Source organism: Talpa occidentalis, unplaced genomic scaffold (assembly GCF_014898055.3).
Source record: "Talpa occidentalis isolate TD23 unplaced genomic scaffold, MPIMG_talOcc4v2.1 talOcc4.5, whole genome shotgun sequence".
Lineage (NCBI taxonomy): Eukaryota > Metazoa > Chordata > Mammalia > Eulipotyphla > Talpidae > Talpa > Talpa occidentalis.
The window spans coordinates 52,637,394-52,660,188 of record NW_023604861.1 but is presented as its reverse complement, the minus strand read 5'-3'; the positions used below and the strand labels follow the sequence as shown (position 1 = coordinate 52,660,188).

The 22,795-nt window shown below is 37.8% G+C and overlaps 2 protein-coding genes across 12 annotated transcripts in view; one reads left to right on the top strand and one right to left on the bottom strand.

Moving 5' to 3' along the window:
• Positions 1-22,795, bottom strand: part of NBEA (neurobeachin) — a 575,782-nt gene that overhangs the window by 186,389 nt on the left and 366,598 nt on the right. For all 11 annotated transcript variants that reach the window (XM_037527157.1, XM_054701654.1, XM_054701655.1 and 8 more), the window contains one exon: positions 10,866-11,002. In XM_037527157.1, the coding sequence (XP_037383054.1) occupies positions 10,866-11,002 (137 nt within the window). The remainder of the gene's footprint in view (positions 1-10,865; positions 11,003-22,795) is intronic.
• MAB21L1 (mab-21 like 1) lies at positions 7,220-8,472 on the top strand. The gene has a single exon (XM_037527167.1). It carries the CDS (start codon positions 7,236-7,238, stop codon positions 8,313-8,315), a length of 1,080 nt encoding a protein of 359 aa, XP_037383064.1. The 5' UTR covers positions 7,220-7,235; the 3' UTR covers positions 8,316-8,472.

Genomic DNA, 22,795 nt, shown 5'->3' with positions numbered 1-22,795 from the left:
CTTCCAGTGCCATCCATGTTGCTGCAAATTGCATGTGTTTATCTTTTTTGAATGCTGAGTAATATTCCATGGTATATATGTACCACATCTTCTTGATCCAGTCATCTATTTTTGGGCATTTGGGTTGTTTCCAAAGCTTAGCTATTGTAAACAGTGCTGCTATAAACATAGGAGTGCAGGTGTTCTTTGGAATTGATGTTTCTGTGTCCTTTGGGTAAATACCTAGGAGTGGAATTGCTGGATCATATGGAAGCTCTATGTTTAGTAGGTCCAGAAATCTCCACACAGCTCTCCATAGTGGTTGGACCAGTTTGCACTCCCACCAACAGTGCACAAGAGTTCCTTTTTCTCCACATCCTCGCCAACATTTGTTGTTGCTAGTTTTTTTAATATGTGCCATTCTCACTGGTGTGAGATGGTATCTCATGGTAGTTTTGATTTGCATTTCCCTGATTACAAGTGATGTTGAACATTTTTTCATATGTCTGTTGGCCATTTGCATTTCCTCTTCAGAGAAGTTTCTTTTTAGCTCTTCTGCCCATTTTTGACTGGATTATTTTCTTTGTTGTTGCTGAGTCTCATCAGCTCTTTGCAGATTTTTGTGATCAGTCCTTTATCATTAGTGTTGGGTGCAAAAATGTTCTCCCAGTTGGTGGGGTTTCTCTTTGTTTTTGTTATTGTCTCTTTTGCTGTGCAGAAGCTCTTTAATTTGATGTAGTCCCAGCTGTTTATCTTTCTCTTCACTATCACTGCTTTGGGTGATGTGTCTGTAAAGATGTCTTTGATGTGCAAATCCCGTAGTGTTTCGCCTATATTTCCTTCTATGTATTTTATGGTTTCAGGTCTTATGTCTAGTTCTTTAATCCATTTTGAGTTGATTTTTGTGTATGGTGTGAGGTAGTGGTCAAGCTTCATTCTTTTGCATGTAGCGACCCAGTTTTCCCAGCACCATTTATTGAACAAACTTTCTTTGCTCCAATGCATAGTCTTTGCTCCTTTGTCAAAGATTAGTTGACCATAAATCTGTGGGTTTATTTCTGGATTTTCTATTCGATTCCATCAAAAATAGTTCTTAATGATAAACTAAAATGTGCATTATTAGAAGCCTGAAAATAATCATACATAAGTGGTAATATTTAAGTGGTCTATTCTTCAGATGAGTTATAACCTCTATCTATATAAAGTTATAAAGGAAATTCCTATTTATAAACCAATTTTCTTCTTTTTCAAGGAAGCACTTATTTTATTGCATATCACACACATGATAAAAGGTAATAGTTTACATTTAAGGTAATTATTCTTTTAAACTATTACTCCAGATACTTGTCATTAAAAAAATAAATCCTAGTTTAGAGAAATTGCTTTGTTCATTAAAAAGTAAGTGCCAAAACTGCAAATTAGAAATAGGAAAGGTTATTTTAGACAGGTAGTCACTGGAAGTTGATTATCTACATACCATACTCTAGTCTCAAGGTCATGTGGAATGTTTTCAGTGGCTTTAATCACATACAGTATGGGACAGTAATGAGAGATATGCAGTAATGGACGACCTACTACAGATGAGCAGATTAACAAACACTAATCGCTTCTGATTCTATTGTCTTCTCTAAGCACAGTAAGACTCTAGTGCACCAAGAGTACTAAGGATGTAGTCATTTATGCAAATGCCTGTAAATCCATGTTACCTACCGGGTTAGGGATAGTTAATTTTCATATATTCATGTGGAAGAAAATCATGTCACCCTCTTATCCTTTCTATTTCTATAACATTCAAGTGAAAAATTCATGTAAAATCCAACAAAATTTAGATTTTATAGATTATAAAGATATCAATGACTTTCTGAAAGGTTTATGAGGAGCTAGAATATTGGGATCAATAATATTCAAAAAATTAGTGACTAACTACCCCAATAGCTTTAGATGTTTGGAAAGGGTTAGAGATCATAATTTATTCTGGACAGTAGATCTTTTGGTTGATTACCCCCTACCCAAGTTTACACATGCAATTTAAAATATTCTCTAAGTCTGTGCACATATTCCAAAGAAATGAGAAAACAATTATCTACATAACCAAGGCTTTAATTTTTGTTTACTATTAAAAGTTTTGGTCAGGGTTATCCAGAATTACCTCAAATCTGCAAATCATGCAGTGGTGATAATTCTTACTAAGTGACACTTCCAATTTCCATCTTTTATCTCCAAGTTACTTTCCTTTCACATGTATTAAAATCAATATCAAGCTTACTGAGTAACACTGTAGGAGAAAAAAAGTACTCCCCACTACTAATGTAAGAGTTAAGAAAATAAGTTTCAAAAATTCACATATTTATGAGGATGCTCTGGTAGATGAAATAAGAGTCTAAATTGTGCAGTGACCGTGATCCTCTGTTTTACTTTGTCATAAACCTGATATTAAGTATGAAACGAGTAAGAAAATATTGAAACTTAAGCAAAATAGTTTCAAGTATTCTTATACAAGGCATCCAACAGGAAGAAAGGTATCTATGCTATCAAATTAGATTACGGGAAAAATTCCCTCTATTTTACTTTATTTAATGTGGCACATAAAGAAAATCCAGCACAAATATCTGTCTTTAATTTCTCTAGTGTAAAAAAGAAATATATTGTGTCTGGCAGAATGAAGCAGATGAAATAGCTTAGGTGAATTTTAAAAATGGGGGTGGAGGGAGAAATCAGATGCATACAATGAGCCTTCAAAGCCACTCCAGCAGTAGGGATAAATAATTTAATAAACTCAACTTCATATTCTTTCTATCTCCCCAGTGTAATAAACACATATTAAAAAAAAAATCTCTAAATTCATGAATACTTGTGAATAGCAGGCAGCAGATAATGAAAAAACACAAAACAATATATATTTGCGCATTTAACATGTGTGCTTATCCTCTAACAGATACATTTCACCAGACGAAAGATCACAATTGCTTAAATTTATGAACAGTGTAACTCAAATTTAAATTAGTTTTTTTAAAAACAGTCTTGTATTCCTATATTTCTCAACATTACAGGTTTTTTTAAAAACCTAATAAGGTACTATTTACCCATTACTTTGTGTTTTCCACATATGCAGGTTTTAAGAAGGGACAATAAATTACCTAGGAAATAATATTTCATGAACAATGATTTACACCATTATTTTGAATGCTATTAAGTATTAAGGATCACAATACTGAATTATTTTATATTCACTAATAATGCTAAAATTCATCTTGTGACATTTTTGGCATCTTTCCCCAAATTTGATACATTTAAAATCAAAGTTGCCTAAAAAACTAAGTAACAGAATCAAAAAGAGTCAAGTCCAAGCTAGACCTTAAAACCCCAAATACCATTCCAATGTATCTCAAACTATCATTAAATCAGGAGATCCTTGTGTGAGATTCCCCCCCCCCTTCCATTAGGTCAGTTTTCTTCAACTATCATTCTATTATTAGCTCTCGTCAAAGATGCCTGAGCAGTATACCACTGTAAACAAGTAAGCAGTTATATTCTGAAGCAAGGTACACACATAAGCTTTTTTCCTAGTACTAATTGCTAAGATGATACTTACAGTAAAAAACATGTAAGTAAAACTGGGTTTCCGTACATTCATTTTATAAACTTTTCACATAAGTAAATAAGTTCATTTTACAACATTTTTTGTTGTTACAAAATCAGTTACAAAATCAGTTGAAATAACTAGTTCCACAGGCCAAGAGATATTTGAAAAAAATTTACTGTAAAATAGTTAATGTTATTCCCACCAAACCAAACCACTCTAACTCCAAAGCCTAAATTAAAATCGACTGAATCACACAAAACAGAAATATAGAAGAGTTTAATATATATATATTATACAATATATAATATTATATATATATATATATTCTGAACTCTTCTCCATCGGTCATTTCAATAAAAAAAAAAAAAAGTGTGTAGGCTAGGGAACACCACGGAATAGTTTAATTTTCTCTTCAACAATGAGAGGTGTCTAAGATCACTCAGCTACACAAGGCAATTCATTTCACGTGTTCAGTGTAATAGAAAATCACTGTGTTGCAGCAACAAGCAGTACTTGCACTAGAGTATTATTCTAGGGCGCCCAGTTCACCCTCCGTGATAACAGCGGGGCGGTGAATCTATGTTATGCAAATCACTGTCAACTCCCTGAGCGAAGGGTGCTGAAGAAAGCAGCTCAGAAAACAGTCCTGGTTTCCCCGAAACCGAATGACTTCACTTCCCTTGAACACTCGGGGACTAACGAGTTTTTCAGTCCTTTTCTCACCATCCATTTTTCTTCTTCAAAGTGCAAATCGTTAGTGAAAAGGGCCCAGTTACACCAATTAGTTTGCACAAAGTGCTTCAGTGTTTAGCGTCGCTTTAACCCAATTAAGCCGCACAGTGAGCCCGAAGATGCGCCACCTGCGCGCCTGGCTCCGGCGAGGCCCGACCGGCGCCCCCAACGCATCCTTCCCGCCGCACCCACCCGGCGGCCGCGTCGGGTCCCTCGAAACGCCCCCGGACGTCCACGCTCCTGGCTGCTTCGCTGCCTCGCCCCGCCGGGGTATCTGCAGGTGGCCCAAGAAGTCCAGGGACGAGGTGTTGGCGGAGCAAGTCTGGCCTGAACCCCAAAGAGGGGCGCGGGGCGCGGGGCGCGGGGCGGGCGGCTGCAGCGGGAAAGCTCCGGGCTCGGCCGCCACCGCACGAGGGCCGGGGCGGCCGCCAGGGCTGGGGGTGTGGGCAGAGATCCCGGCCCGGAGCAGACCTGGGGAAACCCCGGATGCAGATAAAGGTTTAAAAATAACCCGCTCGCAGGAAAATCGCCTGTGGGGCGGTGAGCAGGGCGGTGAGAAGGATGGCCCGGGGAGCGCAGCATCGGGAGAGGGACCCAGCGGGTAACCCTTGGGGACCTAAGCTGAGGTGGGCCAGGGGTGGCTTCCCCCGGAGGCTGCAGCACAACACCTCAGCCTTCGCAGGGCGGTTCTCCGGATCTGATTTCCCTCCCCTTCCTTCCACTGCCAAAAGGTAGCAGAGCGTTCACCCACAGCGCCCGCAAAATGGGGAGGAGGGGCGGGTCCGGTGTTCCCCATCCCTTCTCCCAAGGTAATGGGAGTTCTTGGGGACTGGAGTAGATGGATGCCGTGGAACCCTAAATCTAACGTACTATTAATATATTTTTAAGCTAAATTAGAATCCATCGATCTTGGATAGCGAGAAAGTAAATAATAGGTGGCTTTGTGATGCTGTACCCGGGCAAAACACAAATCAAAAACTTAAGTACAAAGTGTTAAGTTCTGAACAAGAACCCTTTAAAAGTGGCTTTGGGGAAAAAAAAAAAAAAAAGGTCTACAAGCCAGTTGCTACTAGAAACTATCGTTTTTTTGTTTTTGTTTTTGTTTTTTTTGCCAGAAATATTCTCAATTGAAATTAAAGACAGGCAAAGTAAAAATCTGCCCAGGTTTTAAAACAACCTCATAACCCTAAGCAGTATTTCTTTCGTTTCCTATACATTAAGGATACAATTGGTACCACCAGAAAAAAAAAAAAAATCGACACAAGTCCATTTCCCCCAGTTGTTTTAAGGTTCCAACATTTAGAAATGTTGATTTCCCTAAAGAATCTCCAAAATTATATTTAAAATAAAAAACCTGGATGACTGTAAATTGATTTTCCTTTAAAATCTTAACTATTTCCTTTTAATCAAATCACATGAAATGGCATAAAATTAGAAGTCTACTGTCAGCTCACCACTAAGAACACTTAAAGAGAGGAGATAGAGCCTTAATTATATATTTGTAAACAAGTCAGAAACTCAAAATGTCAACCTTTTTAGGACAGTTATATGCCAGTAGGTCTCATCACTGTAATCTCTCCTGAATTTCATGTATTAAAATACCTAGTTCACCCTGGATGCATTAAAATAATCTCTCCATCACAGAACATTCATTTTCAAATATTTCCACCACTGCACACAAAACTTAGTGTCCTGCTTATACTGCTGGGCAATCCACTAGGCACAAGGAGGACTGCAGATGGTGGTGTGTGGAGGGGGGGATTCTAACATTTTTTTAAAAAACATCCCAACAGAAGGCATTCACAATAATTTTCAGATTCCTTTCAACAATGGCAAATGAGGATAAGGCGGAAGCAAAGCGCTGCACAGTGTTCAGAGAAATGATTCTGACATAGAGGAACATCCAGAAAATTACACAGGTATTGGTCCAGCTAATGCCAACTCGCAAATACAAGGAAGAGGGAACTTTTAACCAGCATTTAAAAGGACCTGGAGGATTAAGAGACATTAATTATCTTACTCTAAGTGCAAGTTAGTGACTTTTGTTTTACAAAAACCCTATCTAGTTTGCTAATTGATGGATGACCATTAATACACCTGTATTTGCATTTCCCCAGTAAAAAGACAAGCAGGGTTTTCAGCACAGAAGAAAAAACCACTGTGCCAAGTCTCTTCGAAATGTCAATATGCTTCAAGTAATACCAAAGCTGAGAGATTCCTCTTGATTTCCAAAACTGTCTAGGTGGCCTGGGTGATTTTCTGCCGCCAGCAGCCTCCTACCTTTAGTTTGTGTGCCTCTATCCATAAGGGGGGATTAATTAGCCGGATTGGAGCTCAAGGAGGCTGTTGTGACGAGCCCGGTGGCGATTGGCCGCCAGCCTGCCAGGCCCTGCCTTTATAATTTCCACACGAGTGCATCTGGGCTCTCAGACAAACCAACAGCAGCTTCTTCTGACATATACACACGCACACTCACCCCCAACACACACACACACACTCTGCACACTTTTTCCTCCATCCGATTAACAGTCCTGCACACACAATGATTACGGGAAAGCGTAAATAAACACGGAAAGGGTTGATTATTTTGACTACTGGAAGAGCTTTGCTGGGGCTCAGCACAACTTTTGTTTTTATTACTGAGAAGGTAATCTCCCTAAGCGTTTCTCTCACACCAGGATTCTTTAAAAGAAGAAGCGAGACCGAGAGAGGGGGGAGAACAGTCTTTCACTTTAAGACCGGCTGGGCTCAAAGATAAAAGGAAGGGGGAAGCAGCAGCTAGGAATTCACTGCTGCAGCACATCGGAAAGACGCTTTTTGATACATTTCTTGAGCGCGGCGGCCCGTTTCTCCACCGAAGTTGGCGCCAGCTCTAGCAGCCGCATTGGATCCCACAGCTTACTGCGAGACTCCGGTGTACAATCCGGATCTCTGCCCCAACATGATCGCGGCCCAGGCCAAGCTGGTCTACCATCTGAATAAATACTACAATGAGAAATGCCAAGCCAGGAAAGCTGCCATTGCCAAAACTATCCGGGAAGTCTGCAAAGTTGTTTCCGACGTACTTAAGGAAGTGGAAGTCCAGGAGCCCCGGTTCATCAGCTCTCTCAACGAGATGGACAATCGCTACGAGGGCCTCGAGGTCATCTCCCCCACCGAGTTTGAAGTGGTGCTTTACCTTAACCAAATGGGGGTGTTCAACTTTGTGGACGACGGCTCCCTGCCCGGCTGCGCGGTGCTGAAACTGAGCGACGGGCGCAAGAGGAGCATGTCCCTCTGGGTGGAATTCATTACCGCCTCCGGCTACCTCTCGGCGCGCAAAATCCGGTCCAGGTTTCAGACACTGGTGGCTCAAGCGGTAGACAAATGTAGCTACAGGGATGTGGTAAAGATGGTGGCAGACACCAGCGAAGTGAAACTGAGAATCCGAGATAGGTACGTGGTGCAGATCACCCCGGCTTTTAAATGCACCGGGATCTGGCCGAGGAGTGCTGCCCACTGGCCACTTCCCCACATCCCCTGGCCGGGACCCAACCGGGTGGCGGAGGTCAAAGCCGAAGGGTTCAATCTCTTGTCCAAGGAGTGCCACTCCCTGGCCGGCAAGCAGAGCTCGGCCGAGAGCGACGCCTGGGTGCTGCAGTTTGCGGAAGCAGAGAACAGACTGCAGATGGGGGGCTGCAGAAAGAAATGCCTCTCCATCCTTAAAACGTTACGGGATCGTCACCTGGAATTGCCCGGGCAGCCCCTGAACAATTACCACATGAAGACTTTGGTTTCCTACGAGTGTGAAAAGCATCCCCGGGAGTCGGACTGGGACGAGTCTTGCCTGGGTGATCGGCTTAACGGGATTTTGCTGCAACTTATCTCTTGCCTGCAATGCCGGCGTTGTCCTCACTACTTCCTACCGAACTTAGATCTGTTTCAAGGCAAACCTCACTCGGCTCTGGAGAACGCTGCCAAACAAACGTGGCGCCTGGCAAGAGAGATCCTAACCAACCCGAAAAGTTTGGAAAAACTTTAGAGGACAATTCAATTTAGACCGAAATGTGATTACTCTTTTCAAAATTCTAATTACGTGTAAACTTCCTGTTCGATTCCTATCTAATATTCCATTTGACAGTGCAAACAATCTCCTCCTTAAAAAGGAAGAGTAATACAATGTTTAGGCATCATCTCACTCACCCCTTCAAGGGGAGGAAAAGACGTAGTTGAAGCAGATGGAAGAAAACCCAAACCACAAGTATTAGAAGACTTCTTTACAAAGGATTTGCTCTCGCCCTTGAAAAGTACACAGTAACACCCGGAAAACAACCTGGCTGTAATGCAAGACCACAATGAACACTCTGCCTAACTATCAAAGGATTATAGCAATCCTGGTGATTTAGGTGCATCTGTCTGTGAGTAAACACGATTTGGATATGCCATCTGAAGGAAAGTGTAATGTATATTTTGATTTGTAACAAATATTGTGATCTCACTTTGTCTTTGAAAGTGTGAATGTTGGTGTTTTGTGATTTGGTGAACAGAAGTTAAATTGCCATTTTGGATACTTCCAGACATTTTCCACTAACAAAGATACCATTTAAAGGTAGATTTACTTCCTGGTACTTTCATTGGTCCTTGAAAGTGTCTGAACTTTTTAAAAGTTTACATTTTGTTTCAAATATATTGCTTGTTCTATTTCTAACATTCCATAAATATACTTGAAATGTTATTTAAATATATTCAAAGAAATTTGAATTCAGCTTATATAATAACGCTTGAATATCTGAATTATATATTTGAAAAAATGCACTTGAAATACACTGGATAATTACTTTTGTGATTTAGATTTAAATTTCTGTTGCTGGTTTTTATTTAATTAGAAGCTAATAAATGAGTAAAATAAAAGTTGTCGTGTCTTATTTTAAATTGCCTTTCTGCCAAAAGTTGTAATGTTTTATCTTGAAAATTAAACCAACTTGAATATTTTAAACATTTTGAGAGACATGTTAATGCAATCATTAAAAATAAAACCTTAAAATATTCGAGAGATGCTGTTTTAGTACAGAAGTATAGAAGATAGTGATCGACTCAGCTTCTAACTTACTTATGAGACTATTCTTTTCAACAACAGACATAAATTAAGTCTACCCTTGAAAGTGCGTTCTCTGGGTTAGTATTTCTGTAGCATTTTTGATAACAGAAGAAAAAGATACACGAAGAGAGTAAATATTTCTGAGTTAAAAATCAGACTAACTCATAGAAAATGAACTTAACGAAGTCATGATGAAACTCTCAAAATTTGTATATGAAAATTACCCATGCCAATGAAATAAATGAAAAATAAACTCTACCCTATTTATGTCAAACCTTATTTTATATTGTAAGGGATGCATTAGCCGAATAAATTAATCAGGAATCCAAAATTCTTTCTTACTTCATGGGGGAAGCTAACGATAAAAGCACAAAGACAAATTTTAAATTATTTAAAATTAAATATACTATCTTCAAACTCATTTTTAAAATTCAGGTTTTTTGGAGTTCAAAATGAAAAGAAGCCCTATGACTATCCTTCAGAGGATTTTAATAGTCAACAAGTGCTGTAAGGCTTATCACCTTTGGGCCTTAGGGTAGTTAATCCAGGTGTAGGTGAATTTTAGAATTTCAATTGCTATAGTGTTTTATAATGCCTTATTTCTATATATAAATAATAAAGCTCTGCATATGGATTCATTTTTTTCCCTTGACTATAATAATTGCTTCTGAAAAATACTTTAAAGGAAGGTCTTTACAAAATGATGCTTGAATATCCAGCATGACACTTGTGTTCTTGAATTTAAACATTTACAAATTACATAGCAACATAAAAGTTAAAACAGCAATGAAATTGATTTCAGAATAAAGTGCAGAGGTGTACAGATAACCTAATACTCAGATTTTAAAATCTACATGACAAATACAAATATTTATGCAATTCACATGTTCCAGGATATGTGTTTCTTGGTGTTAAGCCCACAGAAGAATACAACCTTCAAATACTTGACTGTTTGTATACACACTTTAAATCAAAGCTTCTCAGAGAATCAGTTTCTTTCTTTCTTTAAATTCATATATAAACCCACTCTTATTTCAGTAGATGAAAAATGGATGTAATAATGGAGATGCATTTTTATCTAACCCCCCCCCCGTTTTTCTTATAACCTTTCAATGAATAATAATTCACACTTTTGGAAATTAAAAGTGATCCTAATAAGAAATTTCATAAGATCCTTCCTAGTCTTTCCAGACAGCCTGAGATGCTGCACCCCAGGGACTTGGGAGCAATTGGCTTAACTACCAAATCTGCCCAAGTGCACACAAAGGCACTCACAGAGACTGTTAAAATGTGCATGCTCTGGTAATATAGGACTTAAAATCGCTAATATATTCTTCAATCCCATAAAATAGAGGATGTGTTATTTCACTCATTTTCTATGAGAAAGAAGGGCTTGTATTCCCCTCCCCCACTGTCATTTAAAACCAAGCAAAAATGAAAACCTTTTCCTCCCACAAAGCCACCAGTGCTGTACCCAAGATCACTTTAACTCACTTTCGTGTCGATCTTCTTGAAGGCAGGATCATCCTCATCTACCTCGAAGTAGATCTCTGTGGTGGTGATGGAGAGAGTCCCTTTGGCCACCACAACTGGAGCAATGAGCTGGGCAGGAGTGCTGAGAACCACTGGTCCTGAAAGACAAGGGCACTGGGCTTCAGGTTGGAACCCCCGTGACCCCCTCGCTCCCTCCCAGAAGGGCACCAAGGCATTTCATTTTTAAAAGATGCATTAAAAAATGGTACCTGTATTATTCCGCAAGTCTACTTTCAGGTGAGATAAGGCCTGCTTAGCTTTACCACACTGCCTTATAATGAGACCACAGATAAATAATTCTGTAAAAATCCCAGAGGTCAGGATGCCTAATAAGTGACCCTCAGAGAGTGCGTTTGCAACCTCCGCTTAGAAATTCTACATGGTTCGCGGGGCACTGCCATTAACCAATTTAAAAGTGCAGAACCGACTATTAAAGGGCGGATTCTCCACTGAGCACCAGCGACTTTTCCAGAGACCCTAGGCAGTCAGCACTGCCCCCAAAGACCAGTCTTCACGCAAAGCCGTTCCACTCGGCATCAAGGACCCCCAAGGATGGGCAGGAGGAGGTGAAAGAACACCGGAGCTAAATAGAGGAATCCCCCTGCACCAACGCGTTTGTACCTCGCAGCTGAATTACTATCGGCGTCCGAAAGCTCGCCACACACACAAACACGCGCACACGCGGACATTACTTTCCTTATGCAGAAAAGAAGGGAAATTGCAGTAGTGATTTTCTCACCGAGAACTAGTCAAACTGGTGAAATTTTAAGACGCTTGAAACAAAAACGATTCTCAGACAAGTGCCCGAAAAGTGCTGTTTCCCAACTTCAGAAACGAGACCAACTAAGCTTCAGCGAAAGATTTTTTAGAAAGTGTGACTAGTCGGTTGAGGTGCTGATTTCGAATTCTCTCAATCTGGGTTAAGGTTGAAAACTACGAATTTCACGTATTAGAATTTTAATTCAAAGTGATTACTTTAATTGCCCCTTTAAGATTCCTCGAAGGGCAGGCATGCTTTGCTCTTCAGGACTGAAAATACTGGTGTGGAAATCAGAACTAACTCATCCATTTTCCTGTAACAAGGGAGCATTCTACCCCCTTTCATCCCACTCCGCAAATGCTTCAACTCAGAAGAGTCACAGCTACAGCAGGAGAAAGGCAATAAAAAGGTGGTTGTCCTGTGGCCGCTCAGGCCCGGGACACTCCGCGGCGGCTGCGGGAAACCGCCGCGCTCGCGCCGCCACGGCCACGGCCACGGCCACGGCCACGGCCACGGCCACGGCCACGGCGAGCAGGCGCGGTCCGCTCGGGCGCCGGGGCCGGGGCGAAGTGCGCTTCCCGCGAGCAGCGCACCCCGCATCCGCGACCGTCCTGCACAAAGCGCGGCCGTTCCAGCCGCGGGAGGAACAGCGAGGAGTCGACCTGCTCCGGTACTAAAGGGGGTAGATATTGCAGCCAACTGAGTGTCAGCGTCACTCTTCAGCCCCTGATCATAGCCGCCGGGGTCAGACTAACGCCAAGCCCCTACTTTTATTTCAGCGCTGTCAATCCCCCAAGAGCCCGCCCTGGGGGGCCCAACCCCGGGGCGCGCGGACTCTACGGCCTAGGGCTCAGGCGGGCAGTTTCCGCGCGGAGCAGAGCCGAATCGGGGTCTACCTCGACTCCATAAGGTTTTTCTTTCCAAAGGGCGAGGCGGTCGATCTGAAGCGCCACTTTAAAGGCTCATCAATCTTAATCTAGGTTGCTCAAGTAATTATGCCCGAATCTCTTGTACGATTACAAGTGGATTTGGGTTTCTATTCCCCAGGCCCTCCTTTGTGTTTATTGGAGGGTCTGTGCGCGCGCTTGGAGGCGCCTCCTGCCTCCCGCGCCCACCTCGGAATCCCCCAGCGCTCGGGCCGGTTCGAACCGTGCCCTTAACCCTTAAGCAACCAGGACTCTCATTTGGTTGCCTCTTCATATTTGCCTTCTGGGAAAACCCTTTAGGTTGGGCGAGGTAAGAAGGAAAGTGACTTAATTCACATCGGAAACAAAGTGTTCTTATAAATCGTTGGGCCTTGCTAAAATCTCAGAAAAGTCGTCTTTCTACGAGGTAGCTAGATTTCTTGTTCAGTAGAGGTTTCTAGCATTTGGAGAGGAAGAACAGTCAAAGGCATTACAAATGGCGAACTGCTTTTCTTAAAAATAATTAAACATTTAAACAATTATGCTGGAAAAATTTTTACAAATCACGAAACATCAATACCAGACACACTGATTGAGAGCTAGCAGAAATTTTATGTACACATTTCTGTGAACTTTTAACGGAGAACGCATTTTCTCTACTTGGTTCTCTTCATTTTTGATAGGAAAATGTGCTTCCTTTTCATTTTCATCCAATCTCATTCTGTTGAGTTGAGATTTTCAGGGGGTTTCCAAAAGGACTTAGAAGTGGTGCTTCTTTATGAAAGACACATCATGAAATATTCAGCTTTAATAGTGTGTCATTTTTACACTTGTCCTTTGGAAATCTCCAATTACAACTTCCAATTCCATAGCATGTTTAAAGAGCACTGAGTCTTTTTGTTGTAGCCTTCAGGGAGCAAACCAGCCACAGAGAGAAAACAGAGTTAATCCACTACAGCAATAGAGAGAAGGGATTATGTTTTAATCCCCTTTGGGGGAGCCTCTGGATTTTAGGGATCTGAAATTAAAATGTTTACATAAAGCACAATCACAAACCAACAGATCTTCAGATCCCTTTACAATAAAAAGTTTAAGAAGGGCAGCATTTCTTTGGATGCCAGAGAGATAGTGTCCTAGAAGTGTTCTGCAAGATAACTGGTTACAAATTTAACCTCCTCATTTTGGGGTGGTACATTGGGCATGAATGTAGATATAGGAATCCTAATCACTATTATAGCAATATAAAGATAAATTATAATGTCCTCAGCATGCACACAAGTGATGAATATTAAAGAATCCTTTAACAAATAGATGGGATAAAACCTCCTCCTATTGTACTGTATTAAAATATTGAACACAATAGTTTAAAATTCTGAGGAAGTGAAAGGAAAAATGTTATTTATGATTTAGAATCAATGGAATAAGTTTTAAAATATTAATCGACTTACTAATTTTGAAAGAATTATTACTTGTCATTAGCTTAAATGCTAATATAAAATTTGAACTACAACAAAGGTCACACAAACATAATGAAAAGAATTTTTAAAAGAATGAACTTCTCTGTGAGCCACAGGATCTTTGATCTATTGATATGGTAAAACTAACATAGAAAATACATGTTTTATATTTTAAAAGGGAACTATTCATCAACTATATTTTAAAGAAGAATGTTAAAAAAATATTTGTGGTTTTGGATGATTCTGCTGAAAACAAAATCCAAGCCTAGAATTCTTAATAATAATACAACACTTTTAACATAACTTTACAGTTTATGAAGTTATTTTACATTTTTACTTAACTACTAGTTCAATATTTACAATTTGGGGGTTATGGATAAGTCAATATCCTCCTGTCAAAGACCAACAGAAGCACATCTACCTTTGAAAACATTGGGTTTACTACTTACTGCAATGAGGGAGATAGGCGAGCAATTGCTCCACGTTGGAACAATTTACTAAAAGGGTATCAAAAAGAATTTATTGTAGGATCTGGGTTTTGGTTAAATGATGTGGGGAAGGGTTCAAGGAAGCATAGCTTTGCTCTGAATTGGACTCTATCAGGGGTAATTCTGTGATTTGATGTCTTAATAAATCTCATCTAGAGAGAAAGAAAACTAGATCTAGGTTAAATAAATCTTATATAGAGAGAGAAGGGCTTGCAAAAATGTGGCACTCACTCATTAGCCTGGAGAGGGGAATGTTTAGTATTTAGGTGCTAAGCAGTGATCTTGTGTTTGTGCTTAGATAAAATTATAAAGTTGCTTTTTGCCTCAGTCATCATGTGACCTTGTCTGAGGTTACAACCTCTCTGTGAGGTTGTTTATGTCCAGAGAACACCATGGCCAAACTATGAGTTCTAGGCCAGCTCCCAACAATAACTAGGCCTCCTTTTAAGGGTCAGGCCAATTTCTGGAGGTCACAGTTGCTTTTCTTTCAGTCATATAGGGGTTAAAGATTTTTTATAGTGGTCATTAGCATTCTAGTCATTAAAGGGTAATTATTACAATTATATTTTCAAACAATGCTAAGCTTTACAAGTTTCAATATCAAGCACAACAAAGAAAATAATACAGGAACAAGGAGGTGAAGTTTAATGAAATTGGCATTGTTACAATTACTTGAAGACTTTAATTTTCTTTCTTTTTCCTTATTTTATTGAAGTAACATTTCATTATAACGTTATACAAATTTCAGGTGATCTTCATTGAGGATCAACATGCGTACACATTAAGCTCACCTCTGGAAGTATGACTTCACCTGTTGTCTGTCTTTACCCACCCAGCTTCTGTCCCTCTTCTGACCATGAATTGGTCTTACAGTCCAAAACTTTATATTGTTTTCATCAATTCATCTGTTGACTCTTTATGTACCACATCTGAGTGAAACTGTATAGTGTTTGTCTTTCTGTTTAGCTTATTTCTCTAAGTACAATTCCCTTTAGATCCATTCATGTTATTGCAAATGGCAAGATTTCTTTTTTTTAAATAGCTGAATAGTATTCCATTTGTATATATACCACATCCTTTTTATGCAGTCATCCGTCAGTGGGCACAAGCTGTTGTTACTGTTTATTGACTAATGTAAATAATGCTGCTAAGACCAAAGGGGTGTATATATCTCTTCAAATTAGTGTTTTTGCATTTTGGGGGAGTAAATACCCAGAGGTAGGATAACTGGATTGTATGGAATTTCTATTTTAATTTTAAAGGAATTTGCTTTTTGATGTGTTTTGGATAATAGCCATTCTCACTGGTGTGAGGTGATATCTAGTTGTTTTGATTTCTATTTCCTGGAAATGAGAGATGATAAACATCTTTTTATGTGCTTGTTGATCAACTGATAAAAATTATATTCAATATATATGAAATTACAGTATGCTTTAGGATTATTTGAATATTATCTAAACTCACTCTAATAAAAAATAGCTATATGGATTTTCTCTAACCTCAATTACTTTGAGAGCATACATTCAGTTTGCAGTTGAAACATGAAAATACCATTATTTTGGAATAAACATTGACTAATTTTTGTAAAATTGTTAAACTTAACATCCTGAAATTATTTCAAAGAAATAAAACTAATCTGAAATCCTTTACGTTTAGTGCAAAAGGATACCAGTCCAAAAAAAATTAAGACAAAAATAGAATAAGAAAGTAAATTTTACAATTATTTCTATAATGTGATGTAATTTATAGGATAAAAATTCACAGGCTGAACATATCTAAAATATCGATTACTGTCTTGTACTTAAATTAATTTTAAGTATAACATTATGAATTTAAAGGAAAAATTCGCTTGGAATTAAAAGAAAAATTATGCTTTAATCTCAAAACAAATCAATAAAGAATATGAGAAAGTTGGAACTTGTGTTTGGAATCTTTGTGAAGCTTTGAAAAAAAGCTTCAAGAAAATGGAGTCATCTGTGTATGAACCAGCGGGAAGATGTAAGTTAGGGGGAAATGCTTCAGTTCTTAATTGCTATTATATTATCAAGGATAATTCCCTGGGTTTCAGGCACTTGAAATGTCTCGAGGAAAAAGAAAGTATAATGATGAAATCTCTAGACAGTGACTCTTTATACAAAAAGAATATTGATAGTGGCCCATCCATTTTCATTAATAAGTGATATTATCAAAATATGATCCTCTGAGCATTTAAAAAAAACTTTTATTGCGTGGACATAGTCACAGAATATTTTTGCTTCAATAATAGAAATGTAAAGTGAACTCCAAAGAGAATACATACCTAAAGGGTTATGAATTTAACTTTCAGCATTACTCCACCCCTCTATCACTTATGTGTGTATATAAAATAACATAAACCCAAATTTTATACAAAATCACTGTAACCAAGAAGTGGGCTCTGTATGCTCTTTGGTAACTTAAACATGATCTACTTTAGATTGAGATTAACAATATTTAATCATCCTATAGTACATTGGTCTCCTCAGATTATTACTGTACTGTGCTTAAGAACGTACATTAATCTTTTCATATCTGAATCTACCTACTTCTGGAAAATCTCAACTTTTCAGACTCTGAGAGAGAATGGATTCTTCTTTACATGAACTACTGAAGACTGCAATTCCATTCATTATGGCAAAAAATCTATTTTTGCATCAAATATTATGTAAAATTTCATCTTGATTTTTTAGTAAACTATTTTTGAAAGTATAGAAATAGGTGCTAACTTTAATCTACCATTTATATCTTCCAATTTATTTGTAGAACATAATTCTTTGCTAGGAAGAAATCAAAACTAAAATCTAGAGCCTTTTTGCAACAAAGCAATGTGTGAGATCATACATGAAGATGCTTACAAAGCATATATACTGTAAGTAAAAAGTCACTGAGTTACTTTTAGCATATAAAATACTAAAAAACAGTGATAGTTTTATTGTCCACTGTGACAATTTGCTCAGTTTTTATTTCAATAGGTGCGCCAGCTGAGATTTGTGTTTCTAGTTATATATTACATATATTACATTTAGTCCAACATATGGAGTACATTTTTCTCTTTCTAGGAAGGTATTGACTCTTTTATTGCACTAGGATATCATTTAATGATTGAGAAGAGTAAATTCCTACTAGACTAGATGAGTGAATAAACTAGAAGATATGATTTAAATCTACTAGACTAATAGGTCTATGCCTTTGCACCCCTCCCGTGGATTAAGTGCCTTGCCTGTCTGTTCCATAGTTTCCCAGGTGTATCTTTATTGTAGCACTTAGAATATATTGACTATATGTGTGTCGGAGTCTGTTTTTCCCGTTCGGCACAAGCTACTTGAAGGCCGCAAAATTACCTTCTTAATATAACACAGTATCTGTCACATAGTGTGCAGTCTGTGTTTATGAAATGGAATATAGACAATTATATACACTATTGTGCATTTATATGTCATAGACAAAAGACTACTTAAAATAACAGATTGTATCTTTTGCATTTTTCTGGAATTGATTTCAAATTGTTCTTAAAAATATGAAAAACACTGCATTCTTTGAGAGAAAACATAAATTAAAAGACATGTTAAAAAACCAGAGTTATAACATATTTGGTTATTTTAGCTACATCACATAAATGCTATTTTTTTTTTTTTTACATTTCATTACTTTATAACTACCACATTTCCCTTGGTGTGTAAGTTGTTCTCTCTTTGTAAATTGTCTTGAGAGACATATTTAACTCAGCATTCATTTTTATAGTCAACAAAAATTATTTATTGTTTTGGGTACAATGAGAGAATGCAGTAGGGTATGAGGAAGGCATGAACTTTATCCATAAAGACTTTATAGTATAGACAAGAAATACACAGGAATAATTGTGACATAGGAAGAAAAGTTTTAGCTAAGCATATGTAAAGCACTTCCCATGAATTTTCTCTTTTATTCTTCATAACACTAAGAGATAGGCACTGTTATTAACTCTATTTTACTGATGAGAAAATAAGACTAAATGGTGGAGTAATTTAGGGAAGGTATACAATAAATAGGCAACAGAAACAAGATTTAGACCTGGTTATCTGACTCCAGAGTCAGTTCATTTAACTGTATTTAACTGTTTAGTCTATTGCCTGCCATCAAAAAAAGGGGCAGAAAAAAAAAACTTATAGAAATTCGCAGAACTGTAATGATTTCCAGACTTTCTTTTTGGAGGGGCATGGGTGTAGCTGGGATGGGATGTTGACAATGACATTTGAAGTAAGCTATGATGGATGGGTATATTGGATTTGGACAGGTGGATATAAAGAAAAAGAGCACTGTAAACAGATGCAGTCTGTAAGCTAGAGTGAATAAGACTGGTCAGTGGTTATGGTGTATAAAGAGAGCAGTGTAAGAGGAACCTGAGGAAACATACAAAGTCTTAGATGTCAGACTTTTTAGATTAAGAAATCAAAGATTACAGCTCAGGTATTATACAGGAACAGTGGTGTTTATCATTTTTGAATGTCACACATTTCTTTGAGAAGGTGGTTAAATCTGTCCCCTTTATGGAAAAATTCACATATGGATATTTGTCTATTTTATTATATAATAAATAAAATATTCTTATTTTGGAGAAAGATGAAAATTTGTCATTCATCTTAATGTCTTTCTCTATGTAAAGGTTTTGTTATTGTTGTTGTTTTTGTACCTGCATTTGCTATTTATCTCTATTTCCAGTTTTAGAAAACATTTTCCATTCTATTCAAGTAGTTACCCTACCTGGGATTTAATCCTATTCTCCCCAATCCCTCAAGCTACTTTCTTGTCTTTGTCATTCCCCTTTCTTTGTTAAACTCCTACACATGAGTTAATATTGCCTAATTCTTTACTCTTATCCTATTGGACCAAGGTGTTAGGGAAGTATAGAGTAGTTAATATGTTGAAGGCTAGAAAAGTCTATTAAAAAGGAACCTGTAAAACATTTTATTTTTAACCTTCCCAAATTTCCAAACACGTTTAATTATACTATTTTCTCATTAGCCTATTTCAAAATACGTATGTTACAAGGAATAGCAGTTTAAAAAATGCTGAACCAGAGTTCCATGGTTCTAAACCATATTCTCTAATAGCTTGATTTCCTTTTTGGCATCTATCCTTTATGGTTTCTCCTGTATTGACTGCCATTTTTATTTATTTACTCACTTATTTTTAAATTGTATTAATTTTTATCAGGGAACATTGGTTTACAGCATTTATGATTTAGGCGTATAGGTTCATACCTTCAGATATATACCACATAAACACCCAAAACGAAAGCACCCACAAATTTTCTGGTTTGTACCTTTCTGTAGGGTCCCTTCAATCTAAACTAGCCATGTACCACCCTCCCCGGCTATTTAAACCTTGTTTCATAGCTGATATGACTTTGGTATACTATTTTTTTTTCCATTGAAGCAATACTGGCTAATAACTTTATATAGGTTTCAAGTATATTTCATTAAAAGTCAGTAACTGTTATACATTAAGTTCTAAATCCTACTTTTGCCATATATATCCTCCTCCTATCCCTTCCTGTCTGGTAACCACTACTTGGTCTTAGAGTGTACAAGTTTATTTTTGTTTTATTTACTTCATTTGTTTTGTTTATGTACCACAAATGAGCAAAGTCATAACATTTGCTTTTGTCTGACTTTTTTACTGAATATCCCCAATTCCATCCATGTTATTGCAAATGGCAGGATTTCATCTTTTTGAGTAGTATTTCTTTTTTTTTTCCTTTAAAGATTTATTTATTTATTTATAAGCACTGGGTACAGTCAGAAGCGCGGGAGGGTGAGAGAATTCACCAGAGCCAGAGCGGGGAGCAGAGCAGGCAGAAGGACCTAAGTAAACTGCTGAGGGGAGCAGCGGGCGGCAGGAGAGGTCTGCGCGCCATGTGGGGACCCTCCTCCGGTGGCAGGGGAGTGGCTGGGGAGCAGCTGGGATCTAACTGGCGCTGCAGAGACTGTGGGTAGCTTTGCAACCCAAAGCTCAACTGCTGCGCCACTGGGGAGGCCCCTTTTTGAGTAGTATTTCATTGCATATATTTACCACATCTTTATCCAGTCATCTATGATGGACATTTAGATTGTTTCCAACTCTTGGCTATTGTAAATATTGCTTCTAAGAACATGGGTGCATTTATCTCTTTGAATTGGTTTTTTATATTCTTTGGGATAAATGGATTGCACAGAATTTCTATTTTTAAGTTTTTAAGGATTTTCCATACTGGTTTCAATTGTGGGTGCACCCATTTATATTGTAACCAAGTATATAAGGGTTCCCATCTTACCTCTTCCTGTCCCACACTTTTTTTTTTTTTTGTCCTTTGGATAATAGTCATCCTCATGGGTGTGAGGTGATACCTAGTTGCTTTGATTTGCATTTCCCTGAAAATGAGAGATGATGTACATCTATTCATGTGCCTGTTGGCCACCTTTCTTCTTTTGAGTAGGGTCTATTTAGATCTTCTGCTAGCTCCCTGGTATGAGTTCCCTGGGTGGGGATTGAATCATGCCTAAGTGGCGGAGATAGCTTGATAGCACTGAGACTTTGCCCCTGCACCACCAGGAAGGCCCAAAGAGTGATATTTTTTATTCTTCTTTTCCAATTTGGATAATTCTTATTTCCTTTTCTTATCTAATTGCTCTTGCCAGAACTTCTAATATACATTGAATAACTGGTGAGTAGATATCCTTGTCTTGTTCGTGATCTAAGAGAAAAAGCTTTCAGTTTTTCACTATCGAGTATGATGTTGGTTGTGGCTTTATCAGATATGATCTTTATCATGTTGAGGTACATTCCCTCCATAACTATTTCATTAAGGTTTTTACAATAAAAGGATGTTGAATCTTGTCAAATAATTTTCTTGCATTTATTTATATGACCATTTGCTTTTATCTTCCCTTTTGTTGATGTGGTTTATCAATGTGGTTGATTTGTATATGCTGAATTATTTTTGCATCTTTCTCTCATGTATTCTCACTTTCCTTAAGTGATCATAGGGTTTTTTTTTTTTTTTTTTGATCATAGTGGTTTTAATTAAGAACTCCATGTCCGACTTGGCTCTTAATTTCATATATATTTGAAAATTCTGAATATGCAACAGACCATGTTGAATGTTCACATGGTTATCATCTTTATTCTCTTCCCTAAAACCATGCATGTTCATATTTTCAAACACATTTAATAGCTGTTATATATTTTCTTCTTCCACCTCGATTTCCTGCATTCTTACTTCTTACAACTAGTGAGTTATCACAGACCTTCACGCTGTTTATTGAAATTCTCTCCTCCTACTTTTCACTGCCACTAACAGGCTTTCATCACCTCTGGTCTACACAACAGAAGCCTCTTACTTCAAGTCTAGGCATCCAAAAGCCTTAATCTACATAGTGGATAGAGTAACTTAAAAAAAATATATAAACCAGATTTCATCACTGCCATGTTTAAAATCCCTCATGGTCTTACTGTACTCTTCAGGGTAAAATCCAGATTCTTTATGGTGGATAAAGGACCCCCAGCAAAGTTGTCAGTCTCAAATTCAGACTACCTGTCTCATACTTTTACCTGAGCAAATTATTACTTTAATTTACTAAATGAAACTAAGTTATTAACAGAATTTAGACTGATTTTAGTTCATATAGAAGATGATATCTAGCATATATTTCTGCCTGGAACAAATCTTCACAGGTTTTAATTGACTTCCATAGTCAAGATATGACATGCCTATTCTAGGAATACTAGAATACTAGAATACTAGAATACTAGAATACTAGAATACATGCCTATTCTAGGTACTACTTTCCAGAAGTACCATGATGGTCAAGGGCCCTATTATCATGATTTGCCTTTTCATAACTAGGTTTTTTATTTGTTTTTATCATCATGGCCTTCCTCTACATTATAATCTACTTGAAGGCTGGAAGTTTAATATGTGTTGTTTTACTCTAAGAACCTGCCATAATTCTTGTACACAGTAGATTTCCAATATCTATATTTATTTTTTCTAGATATCCACAACCAACCTGGGTCAAGGTGGGCTCTGGCATTAGAGAATAAGGACTCAACTTACCAATTCTTTCTTTCACAATGCATGATGAATTTTGATATTATTTATCTTTGAATATATTGATATTATTTTCTTCTTCAATTCATTTACAATTTTTGCTGATAATAGCCCATGTAATTAATTTTCTAATGCAATAATGGGTTACACCTTAGAATTCGAAAAACACTGATGTCATGGAATGAACAAGGGCTT